Source organism: Dermacentor albipictus, chromosome 1 (genome assembly GCF_038994185.2).
Source record: "Dermacentor albipictus isolate Rhodes 1998 colony chromosome 1, USDA_Dalb.pri_finalv2, whole genome shotgun sequence".
NCBI classification, from domain to species: Eukaryota; Metazoa; Arthropoda; class Arachnida; order Ixodida; family Ixodidae; genus Dermacentor; species Dermacentor albipictus.
The window spans coordinates 9,147,654-9,160,858 of NC_091821.1; the positions used below are offsets into that span (position 1 = coordinate 9,147,654).

The 13,205-nt window shown below is 48.2% G+C and overlaps 1 protein-coding gene across 2 annotated transcripts in view; it reads left to right on the top strand.

Annotated features, from left to right (window-relative positions):
* The window catches only part of LOC139060104 (pappalysin-1-like), an 83,382-nt gene that overhangs the window by 25,488 nt on the left and 44,689 nt on the right, over positions 1 to 13,205 (top strand). For both annotated transcript variants that reach the window (XM_070538943.1, XM_070538934.1), the window contains exon 3: positions 5,134 to 5,363. In XM_070538943.1, coding sequence (XP_070395044.1) covers positions 5,134 to 5,363 — 230 coding nt within the window. The remainder of the gene's footprint in view (positions 1 to 5,133; positions 5,364 to 13,205) is intronic.

The window sequence follows — 13,205 nt, forward strand, 5'->3', positions numbered from 1 at the left end:
TGAGAACCATACGCATACTGCTCAGTATCCTACAGCGGCGAAACAAGACTTTCCGGAAAGGTTCCGCTCAAGGAATGCGGTGCAATCCTTCGAGTCCCCACAGTGATGGCGGCGAGCGACCATTTTTTTTTTCTCGTCTGCTAGCCAGAAAGCGTCCAAAACCCTGTCCGGTGAAAATCCACTCGGCCAGAGCAAACTGAACGCGCACCGAAGTGCGCCGCACGGTGGTCGGGGCCATACGAGAAAAACGTTTGCGCTCTGGCTGGCTCTGGCAGCCCGCGGGTAGGGTAGCGAGAACAAAAAAAAAATGAAGAGGCTCAATGTGTCCTCGCGAATAAAAGACAAAGTAGAAAAAATAAATAAGAACGAAGTTACTTTGGCTGGCTTTAGTGTATTGACATGGATGTCCTGGCGTAGGTTTAAAAAAATGTTGATATTTTTTATGTGACATGACGGCACAAATGAACCACCCCAACGCTTCGTCTCATTGGACCTCGCTGCCTGCTTTGTCAACTCGTCTGCTAGTGTGTTGGTTTGGCTTGTCTCGTTGTATGTTCCGATGTAAGACTTTAGAAAAGTCAATAGACCTTTGGCGTCAAATGTTTATAACAACATTAAACCCACAAAGTTCCACAATTGAAAATCTAAAGCACAACTTTGGAAATGTCAATGCACCTTTCACATCAAGAGCTTATGAGATTTATACCCATAAAGTTTTGCAATTGATATCCATGCGCTCCATAGATTCCGTGGCCTCAGTGAGATGCCGCGGCGAGCCCGCTCACCATCAAAGCGCCCTTGAAACTTTGTGCTGGGATGGGACTGCTTGGCGTTATGTGACTCACGGTGTATGGGCGTTGCCACGAAATCCAGCCCGAGTTTGCAATCTTCGCGGTTAAATGTCTTTTCGAGCGTCAAAACGACATTCTAGACAAAATCCAGAGTGATTTCCGGCGCCGGGGGTCGCTTTGGTCGGCGGTGCATGGACAGCACGAAAAAATTTCGGGGGGGGGGGGAGGGGCTGAAGCCCCATAAGCCCCCCCCCCCCTGGCTACGCCCCTGCCATCAAGCCATCCTGGACGCCTTGGGCGATGTCGGCCTAGGCGGCCTCGTTTTTCGGTGGATATCCAGCTTCTTGAAGGACAGGTCATTCTTTGTGCAAACAGAGGACGGTGCGTCATCACAACGCAACACCTACCGAGGCGTACCACAAGGCGGAGTCTTGAGCCCCACTCTATTTAACCTGGTGCTCATCGACCTGGTTCATACCCTTCCGGAATCCGTCCATGTGTCGATCTATGCAGACGATATATGCATTTGGTCATCAGAAGCCACGCATCCTCAGGTGCGCGCCAGACTTCAAAAAGCAGCCACACTAACATCAGGTTATCTTCGAGCACGAGGTCTGGAGCTGTCCTGCGAGAAGTGCTCTATAGTAGCTTTCACGCGTAAAGCAATAAAACCGTACGTTATCAGAATTAATGGACAGCCAATTGCCTACGAGAAGACGCACCGCTTTCTAGGAGTGATAATAGATCGAGACCTTTCCTGGAGTCCTCATATCTCCTACCTAAAAAGGAAATTAGTGATGATAACCCGCGTGCTCAGATTTCTTGCGGAAAAGTCATGGGGTGCGTCTGTCAGTGCTATGCTCCAACTCTATAACGCACTGTTCCTCGGTCTCATGCGCAATAGCTTACCTGTACTGGGTGGGACCGGCAAGACCAACCTCCGTGCCCTCCAATCTGTACAAGCTAAAGCTCTGCGAATTTGCCTTGGTCTTCCCAGATGTGCGTCCACGGCAGCAACAATAGCCATCGCGCATGACCACCCCATCAACACATATCTTCAAGTCGACACTTTAAGGATGCATATCAGGCGCTTCGCCCGACTTCCATCGCATCATCTCGCCTCCCTTCCTGCCGCTCGACCTCGTTCAGCGTTTAGCAAGATTATTGCCGCCAACCATGGAACTTTACCGTCAAACTTCACGCCTGCAGCATGACCATCTCAACCGCTGTGGTGCCTCCATCCACTCCAGGCTCCTCTTGTTATTCCCGGTATCAAAAGGAAAACGGAGATGTCAACTTTCGCCCTCAAACAAACCGTGCTTTCAGAGCTACATAAACAGCACAGAGGACGCATCCACGTTTACACGGACGGTTCTGTATCCTCTAATAGTTCAGCTGGAGCAGTGGTGATTCCCGCAGAGTGCGTCACCCTCAAGTTCAAGACATCTCACATTACATCATCGACGGCTGCAGAACTCGCAGCTATCCGTGCTGCTCTGGAGTTTATTGCTCACAAATCATCACATTCATGGTCCATCTTATGTGACTCAAAGGCAGCTCTTCAGTGTCTGATGTCCCCTTTCAACCATGGACCAAATGAGCAACTAGTCGCAGACATTCGACTACTCCACCATCATGCAATCAGCAAGGGACGCAACATCATCTACCAGTGGATACCGGGTCACTGCGCAATTTCAGGAAATGACAGTGCGGATGACGCTGCCCGGTCGGCTCATGATGGTGCCCAGATTATACCCATACCGCTGTCAAGAACAGATGCAGCCACAAGTCTTCGCTCCCTCACCCGCGAGCTTACACAGAATCTGTGGAACACCAGTGAATTGACGAACGCACGTTTCCACAAATTGGATCCACGTCTGCAACTCCGCCTACCAGCAGGGTTGCCACGACCGGAAGCAACACTTCTGTGCCACCTGTGGCTCGGCGTGGCATTCACGAACTCCTACTCATTCCGCATCGGAATGGCCGACAGCCCTACTTGTGACACCTGCGGCTGCGATGAGACGATTGAGCACCTCCTTTGTGACTATCCCCGTTACAAAGTGCCAAGAAAAGTGCTCGTGACCACTCTCGCAAAACTGGACAATCGCCCCTTTACAGAGGAAAAAGCTCTAGGACATTGGTCCAGACGGGCTTCGGCACTGAAAGCCTTAAGGGCTTTGTTGAAGTTTTTAAGGACATGCGAATTGTGCGACCGCCTTTGAACGTTGTAGCGCGTAGTTTCGCGTTACTGCGTGAATTTTCTTTTTTTCCTTTTTTTCCCTCTTCTTCTTTCTCCTTTTATTCCCTTTACCCCTTTCCCCAGCACAGGGTAGCCAGCCGGTACTTACACTGGCTAACCTCCCTGTCTTTCCTCTCCTTTGTCTCCTCCTCCTCTGTTAACCCATTGGTGTGTGGATGATAAGCAGTAATGGTGCGGTGCATAACTTGGCATACAGATAGGAGTGACTGCAGGACGTCCGAGTGGAATACGCGACCCCGATCGCGCAACAGTTCACGAGATTCGCCATGGCGGAGAACGAAGTTGTTTAGATTGAACGAGGCGACGTCTTTTGCTGATGCGGCAGGCAAGGCGGTGGTTTCAGCATATCATGGCAAATGATCTACGGCGACAACAATCCATCGGTTTCCAGCCCCAGTAGATGGAAGAGGCCGGTATATATCAATGCCGACACGGTCAAATGGCTGAGCTGGGCAAGGAAGTGGATGGTGAGGTGCGGTGGAGAGATGCGGGACACATTTGCGTCGCTGGCAGGCAATGCAGGAGCGTGCGTATTTGTGGACGAAGGTGTACATCCCTCGCCAATAATATCGTATGTGAAGCCGTTTGTAGGTTTTTGACACTCCGCCGTGACCACACTGCTGGTCAGAGTGAAAAGCGGAGCATAAATCTTGTCGAAGGTGGCGGGGCACTACTAAGAGCCATTTGCGGCCATCCTTGTGGTAGTTCCGGCGGTAGAAAAGTCCGTCGCGGATCGTGAAATGCTGCGCCTGTCGGCGTAACGCTTGAGGTGCCGAAGCTTCCGGAGGATTTGACAAAAAAACGGATATCATGACGATCCATGGGTCTTTTCGTTGCTCCGAGGCCATGTACAGGACTTCAAGTGGTGAGATGTCATGTCTGTAGGTATAAGTACTGCTGTCTGAAGTAACTGGAAAGCGCGAGAGGGCATCGGCGTCAAAGTGTCTGCGTCGAGAGCGATAGACGACAGGGATATCATATTCCTCGATTCGGAGTGTTAGCGAAGTGTTATCCGGGGCAACAGTCAAGCTCGACATTGAAGTGGCCTGAGGTGTATATTGGCGGGTGGCTAGGCGTTGTTTGCGTAGTTCGTTGAAGCTTTGGCACAGACTGACGAGTTCAGAGACTGTCGATGGATTTTTCGCCAACAGCATCTGGATAGCGTCGTCTTCAATGCCTTTTAAGATATGGCCGATCTTCTCGGCATCAGCCATTGTGACGTCAACGAGGTTACAAAGGTCGACAACATCTTCTATATAACTGGTAAATTTCCCCCGCACTGTTGCGCACGGCCACGCGAACGTTGCTCGGCGCAAAGCTTGCGAACCGCGGGGAGCCCAAATACCTCTGTCACGTTGGTCTTGAGGGCCGTCCACGTCGTCAGATCACGTTCGTGGTTGCGGTGACACACGCTGGTGACACCGCTCAAATAAAACTACACGTAATTCAGTTTTTTGGTGTCGTCCCAGAGGTTGTGGATGCTGACCCGGTCGTAGTGAGCGAGCCAGTCTTCTACGTCATGGTCTTCGGTACCGCTGAAGATAGGTGGGTCGCGTTGACGCAACTAGCAGGGGCCGACAGCGGTAGTCGCCGGGGCAGCAGGTTGTGGTTGTGGCGGTCCTTCTTCCGGCATAATGAAGACGGGCTGCAGTGTCCGATTACGAAGTTCCAGAATTCCGGTTGTACCCAGCAGGTTCACCAATTCTAAGGGGGTTTATTCGGCTCGTAGAGCAGCAGCCAGCGACAAACTCAACACCAGCAGGTAGGGCGCAGCATATATACATATATATATATTATTGGGGTTGGCAGTATTTGAAATAAATAAATAAAACATGGTATGTTCGCAATTGTTATGTCGTTGGCTTCTCCACGACGAGATAGCCACCAGTGACTAAGGTATGGTGGTATGATGCCAAGCAATTGCATTAATTCAATAACGCGGCTTAGCTAACATGCCTGCGCAGTCAAATGAACAAGAAATAAGACTGACAAAACAACCAACAACGTGAGAGCACATTTCGCAGTTTCTCTGTACATGTTCACCTTTTTCCTTCTTGTTTCATTCTTGCGTACGTACAGAAGCCCGCGACGTGTGTTCCCCGCTGAGCGGCAAGCGCTGGTCGCTCCAGATCGACGGCGACGGCCGCGATGGCGAGCGCAGCGGCCACTTCGCGCTGCACCTGCAAGCGGCCCGCTCGCAGGAGACGTCGGTGCTGCGGAGCCCGGTGCCGTACTCGCCGGGACGATGGCACCACGTGGCTGTGTCCTTCGATGGGGCACACACGCGGCTTTTCGTCAATGGCGCACAGGTACGTACATCCAGAGATATCGCAACGTGTAGGGGCATTCAGCCCTCAAGTTCCTCCGGCTTCAATGTCTTGCTTCGTTAAAGCGATAGCAATTATATGCACACTCCAGGCGTATCGCCGCCGTCGTCGTCGCTGCGATGTTTCGTACAAAGTCTAAGTGGGCCGTGGCTGCGCACCGTATACTGTAGGTGCGAGTGAAAGCGTGTGAGTGTGAGCCGAGGATGGTGACTTGACCACGCGCGCGCAAGGAAGCAAAGCGGGGAGGAAGCGCGCCGTCTTTCACCGGGCACTTCCACCGGGAGGCTCCGTATGGCGCGGCCAGGCGGGCCCTATATTGAAAGCGATTTGCGACAAGTACAGAACCCAGGTGCGCCAAGCGCTGATAGCGTCTTGCGCGATATGTTCTCGCCGCTTAGTTCGCGTTGAAGCCAGAGAGAGCATGCAGGTGAATTCACTCGCTGCTGCTGCCGCTTTCCTTCACCCCAGCGTTTTGACAGCGATTGTCCGCGCTCATTGAGTGAGATGTGTTCATGTTTGCCTGTGCACGCATGACGCCATGCTTATTCATTTGGTTAGTAAGCGAATGTTTACGAGTTTATACGGCCGATAAAACTATTGTCCTTACTTCGTATAGCTGTTTACTACTTTGCTGTCACAATCGATGCTTCGCCTTTCGGCCGAAAGTACGATTTTTTTTCACGGTTTCTTTTGGGATGGTTCACGGTTAAATCGACAAAAAACCCGAATGTGCTATAGTGTAGTTGCAAAGTCTACAATTCGCATTCCAGGGCTAGTATCCCTTTTTAGGCCACGATTGGGCCACATTCGCATGCGCGTCAATCACGTCGCGTATCATCTTAGAGAACGCGTGCGCGCACACCAGTTTCCACTCCATTGGGGGCACCTTAAAGATCCCCCTGTGGTCAAAACTTAATCCGGAGTCCCCTACTGCCGCGTGCCCCACAGTCCAATCGTGGTTTTGGCACGTAAAGCCCCACAATTCAATTTCCATTCTGACAGAGTTACCAGTTCATTTCGCTGTTGCACGTCGCATATCAATAAGTAGACTATAAAAGCCGGAGCAGGCCAGTTTCTCCCATTCTTCCCTCCGTGGTAGATGGCGCTTTGAGAAACGTGTGTTTGAGAAGCGCAACTGCTCCGCCTTCGCCATCGACCGACATCACCCAGTCCACTCCTCGTCGCACCTAATGCTGCATAGTCTCTGTGCGAGAGTGTAACGCCTTCGAGACCTGTCCCTGTATTAAGGGCCTGTACTTCAACCCGCCCGTTCGCTCAGCCCGCGTCCGCCCCCGGGCGGACGCCTGCAGGGCGGGACATGTTGTAAAATTTGGTGTACACTCAATCCGCACGAGCGAATAGCACGCCCACTCCTTTTGGACGACGTGGTTTGTTGACAGCTAGCAACAATTCGGCGGAGCAAAGGTGTTCCATGTTGGCAACTATATTTACCAGCAGGCGACGCTGGCATATTTTTGTAGATCTGAGTTCAAGTTCCCGCGTCACGGTGAAAACGCGTCTCTAGGATGTCACATTCTGGGGCGCTACAACGTAAAACTATTCCGAACTTTTCTATTCCAATTCTGCTATCAGCCCTCCACGATTGGTCAAAAACTTTTTTCGACCAGCCCCCACTTCACCTGTCTGTCAAGCGACGTCACGAAAACCGCGATACTCCCTCCCGCCCCCCCCCCCCCCATCTGATATGATGTGTACACACTGATTATGCATGATTTGACAGAAAAAAGAAAAACGGTTATTTCTCATTTGACCCCTTTTCGCCATTAGCCCTCGGCTATTGGTAAAAAGTTTTCGGGCTGCACCCACTTCACCTGCCTGTCACGCGACGTCGCAAAACCGCACAAACTCAACGCGTCAAAGTGACGTGTACGCAATAAAGATGCATTAATATGCCGAACAAAACTGAATTTTTTTCGGAATAGCCGCAGGCTGCCCTGTTCCGAAAGGAATAAAAGATGGCTGCCGCCGATCGCTGAGACGCTGGCTACTCGCACCTGCCGGAGGGCATGGGTGTATTTGCGTGTAATAAAACTTCTTGCGTGGCCGTGTGACGTTTTCAAACACTTTCGGCACGTTTACTACCTCATTCTGCCCACTCTACTTTGCTGAGGGCCAGTTTTAGCGTCATTCATAAGCTTCCGTTGCATGCCGCCGCGATTTTCGACCAACCACCACAAGCTAAGTAAGGGAAAACCGACCAATCGCAGACTCCGGCACCACCCTCTTCATCCGGTTACCGATATTCAGTGCAGTGGCTCGGCCCCGTCGAATCCCTCTCACTTGAGCATGCTCCTCGCCTCTTGCCAGCCAATTAGATACGACAAGCCGTTAAGTGTAGGCAATGTATTCGTTTTTCAAGCAAACAAAAGTGACCTCCTATCAACGAGGAGAGCGTTTGATTGGTCTGTTCAGACAACCCTGCGGGTGACCGCCCGGTGCTTGCGTCGGTGGTTACGCAAATTTGATGTCAGGAAATTGGAATAGAAACATATTGGAATAGTTTTACGTTATAGGGCCCCTGTTCTGCAAGCACATGTGTTATGGGTTGCACTGGCGCAGTCATCCTTGTTACAAACACCGCACAGACATCTTATCTGCGCCACCTTTTAAAAATGCATTGCAATCGCATCATGTCGCAACATGGGACGTATTCTCAGACGGTTACTTTTAAGGTGAGCTGCACCGGCTGGTTGGGCGAAACCTCTCAAATCCTCCAACGTGCCGCGTTCTACGTCAAGCGAAAGTGATAGTCGAAAATGATTCATCCGAGAATCCCCATATATTGCTATCTACAGGGCGTCCCAGCTAACTTTAGCCAGCGTTTAAAAATATGCTAATGCCACGTAGCTGGACAGATGTTGTTTGCTGTCGCTTGGAGATACTCAGATTATTAATTTTTTTCATTCTAGCCAATTACATAATTAGTCGTAATTAATTAATCAACTTCTCAAATATTATAATTAGATTAAAAGTGTCAATGAGAAAATTGTAGAGCGACATGAAAAACTCCCGATACAGCTTTCTGTTGCTCAATACATGCTGCATAAAAAGTGTTTTTCCGAGCGTGAAAGAAGCCTGCGTATGCACGCAAAATTGCCGCGTGACTGGCCAGTCGAGGCAAACTGTCTCAATAACGATAAAGAACGATTAAAATGGACTGTTTCTAACGCGGCTATAGCTTAGGCCTCGCGTCCCTGCTTCGCTTTGCTTCGAGCAAAGGCTATGTTTGCCGTGAAGACGTCCCACGACGTCCTCCTAGGACCACTCAGCGAGAGACGAGCAGGCATGCGGATGGCAAAGTTGCGAATGTTCGTCCAGACGACCCGACAGCCATCCGCACGCGGGCGTACGCGGGATGGGTGGATGGAGCGACTATAGGCCCTAATGGAACAAGTGTTCACGTTACTTCTCAAGGGGACAAAACAAATTCGTCAGCCTTTCAACTCTGTGAAGAAGGACGAGCAGCGAAGCTGCGGTGTATTTTACCTCAATCGATGCATCCATGTATATATAGGTAATATTATTATTATTATTATTATTATTATTATTATTATTATTATTATTATTATTATTATTATTATTATTATTATTATTATTATTATTATTATAAGGTCGCCTAAGCTACTATGACGTAACCACAACAAACAACGCCCACTGGTGGTAACAGTGTGTATTGAACGCAGGTGGCGGTTCGAGCGACGATATGCGTTGACCGGGGCGCAGTCAAGGGAGTGCACGAAACAAAACACATTTGCTTGTAATTTGCGATTGAGCATACTTCCTAGTTAATTATCTGAATGAAACTTGGAAGGACTAGAGTTTTATTCTAGTGGACAAACGTGGGTCTGTCCGTTTCCCTCCCGTAGAAGCCCATGTGTTGACAGCAGACGAGAATTTCAAAATATTTGCTACTTCACTGTGAACTACGTAATTACGAAAAGTAGATTAAACTCGGCGTAATGTTAGAGTCGTCTTAGAGGCTAATTTCCGTATAATTTGTGTCGGGATAGTTTCGATAAAACAAGAGTTACAGCCGTTTTCTGTAACCATATTCACTCCGATGGCGACCATGCGTAGACAGCATACTGTAAATATGTAACGTTTACAATTTCACTGTGAGCTAACTAACTACGACAAGTAAATGAAACTCGGCGTAATGAGAGTCGTCTTAGCGGCCAATTTCAGTATGATTTTTTCCGAGATACCTACAATATATTGAGAGCTACAGAGCGTTCGCGAGAAACTGGAGACGAAAATTTTTTTGTGTCGACGCGACGCGTAGACGGACGGACATCGACCACGGTGGATAGTAGTTATATCACAGAACACCTATATAAGCTTATAGAAGGAAAACTGTACCTTCCACAGTGCAACGTAAATAAAAGTAGCGGTGGCGTCGTGAACTAACGTATGCGACCGAGAGATGGCGCTGGCAAAATCAAAACGAATATCATCATCATTATGTATTGAGAAATATGGCCGCTACGGTAGCGGCTGGTGGGGTTCGTTGCGCTGCTCACTCGCTGTTTTTTGGGCGCTTTGCTACCACTTTCGGAGCCGTATTCGTGTGTACGATACTCTAAAATGACTACCGATAACATTATTATATCGCCAGGTGACTGAGATGTCTCAACTGGCAAAAAAAAAAAAACGCGTCAGACAAGTAAGCTTACATTGTTTATTGTCAATCGTGAATGAAGCAGTACATGCCCACAATTTTCGTACAGGTCACGTGGAGCTAATGCTGTCAAGCACTGAGTTTACAACATACAGAAACACAGATAGTAATCTATTTAACGGAATTGAAAGCTGAAATCAAGCGAAGCTTTCTCAACGTGTTTGGCGTGCCGCTAAAGCAAGGACAACGATATTGCGCTCGGCTACACTCGTACTTGTGTTGCGTACAGTGCTGGTTGACGTGTTTCATACTAAACGTATGTTGTCTGCCTTCGACGATTTCAGCTAGATTAAAAAAAGAAACATAAGAAGTGCTTGGCAAACATGTACTGTCAGTAAGGTAAGCTCGAGCTGCAATGTCGCATTGTTTTCGTAACGCATTGGCGATAGGTACGAAGTGCAGAGGGGAAAAAAATTTTATGCTAAATTTTAGATCCCATATTGTGTGTTCTTGATATTTCTACTGCACATTTAGTGTTAAGGTGCATTAGCGTGCATTTCTTTCAATTGTGTCCTTGTGCGGGCTGTACTTAGTGAAGCCTCGATTAAATTTTTCCCAGTTGCTAGGTAATAAACACAGTACCTTTAATCGAACTGTATCATCGGAAGTACACTTGCATTAATTTGCAGTGAATTTATCACAGTGTATCATTCATGCAGACACAGCCAAAACTATTTATTTTTTATACTGTACTCCATTTTCGGAATTTTAGCAACGTGGCAAAATAACAAGAGCCTTGTTTGAATTGGCTTTGAGGAGCAATAACTTTATTATAATTTTCCACATTGAATAAAAAAGTGACTACAGGAATCTCTTTTATCCGTCTTTCACCCGAAGAAATTGAAAGTTGAAAATGCGAAGCAGTGTTTTTTTACTCACCAGTGCACACACCCAGAAGCTGCAAGGTTAATCCGCTTTCTTGGGTAGTTTCCAGAGAGACTGTGCTCCGTTCCAGTGACGAGTTTTCACGCTAGCTAGTACATTTTGTTTTTTCAAGCAACCCCTCATTACGCGGCCAGACGGGGCAGATCACTGACGACGGAAGCCGTGTATGTAACCATTACGGCAGTGAAACGCCGCGGCTGATAAAATTCACCATATTTAAACACGTTCGCCTGGTAGCGGCTATCGAATGTCGGAGGCACAAACTGGCTCATATATTATTGCGGTCTAATTAAAAAGAACACGCGTGATGCCGCACAAAGGAAGCGACCAGCCCGTTCGCAAATATAGCCGCCGTACAATTTGAATCGATAAGCGGCAGGGACTGCAACCGATACCAGTGGGCTGCTTCTTATCACACGTCAGTCAGGTCTCAAAACGATTATTCAATAAAGCACAGGTTTTAATAACGTCGGTTTAATAAAAAAAAATTGTCTGTTTATTTTGCCAAAGAATTCACGTTAACTATGTTTGACGGTTACTATATGCACATTTATAGATCCAATATTTAGCCGCGTTGAGCTCCCCCAGCAGAAAAAATACAAATTAAAGTATGCGAACAAACTATACAGTAGCTCCACTTGCGCGCTTATGCTGGAACGCGCCGCGGTTGATTTTTCGCCATCTGTGGCGATCGCTGTAACTTGCGAGTGTTCAGGCGGCATGGCGTCGCGGTCATCGTCGTCTTGCTGCTGTTGCCACGCACACGCTCGCGTCACGCATGCAACTGCTCGCCTTGCACAGCCACATTGGTTCATTTTGTAGCACTTTGTATAACCCGGACCTACGCTGGATGGCCAGTTACCTGCAAAATATTTCGCGTAGCATGGATTCTCTGAATGCGCGGGTTTTTTCCCTTCCCTTTGAGTATGCATACCTCGCCAGACGGGTGTGTGCTACCAAATGCTACGGCTTGCGTAGCACGGAATGCTTACCGTTGAAGTAGTGCCAGTGGGCGCACCATTCTGTTCTACATAATAAACAATAAGTCACAACAGAAAACGTCTACATATAATGTTAGAGCGTAAGAATTTCGAAAGCGCACATACCTCCTAATTGAATACCGCGTGATATGTAGCGACTTATTCAATTTTCTTAAATTTATTATAATTCGGCTGCCACATTCCTGGGCCGTTCGATACATGCCCGCTGAGTATGTGCTTAATCTTGGCTCTCCAGAATGGGTTTGTGCGACTGGGACACAAGGGGTCGAGAAGCCTTGAACGTCTTTCCATAGCACGTGTCGCGCTTTCCTGTGCATACACCCCTGGTCACGATTCTTTCCTAGACAAAACACCATACGCCACCTTCGCCCTCGTGACGTGACTGCGTCGACGCCTCACAGTGTGCATCCACCTATATTGATGTTTGCATTTTCCCATATCTTGTGAACGGTATATGCATAAACACTGCACGAGAATAAAGTTCTTACCTGCGCTGTGCATGCACAACAATATTGCATTAGGTTACTTGTTGCACCGAAACGAAAACAAGCAAAAACAAGTACACGGGGCACTTAGTTGTACCGGATTTAATTGGCGGTTTCATTAATGGTTCGCTTCGTATAGCTTCGGACATATGCGTTGTATCTGGATATAATTTTCTACCAAGTGGACATGTCTCGAGCACTGACTGGCTTGAATTACGCACTTACAATAAGCGTCGCTCGTTTATTCATTAAAATGTAGTTTTGCAAATATTGATTCATTAGTTAGTTAATCGCTGGTTATCACACATTTCCTGATGTACGCCGCCGTTAGCAATGCCGAAAAATGTATGTTACGATCTGCACTGCAGTGCCTTTAAAAATATTAGCTTGTCTCAATTACAGCAGATGAAATATGTATTCTCTGTTTCACCAACTGCTCAAAGTGTGGGCAGGCGGCAGTTCCTGCACTCAGCCGTGGCATACAAGCCTGATACCAAGACAACTTTCAAGTGTCGAAACCTTGTAATACATGTTATTATGTCATTCTGAATTTCCCTTTACACGCTCCTGTCTTGCCTGTCCATTTCTCTTCTCGATCCTCTAATTGCGAAGAAAGAGGTGAGAAGGACGATTGCCTGACCAGCCCCTCCACCCTTGTTACCGCTAAGGCCCCTCACCCTTTTTTGGATGTCTTGGAGACCATCAATGTGTTTCCGCGATAGGCTCAATGGTACCAGTGATAATTAAGGTGTGG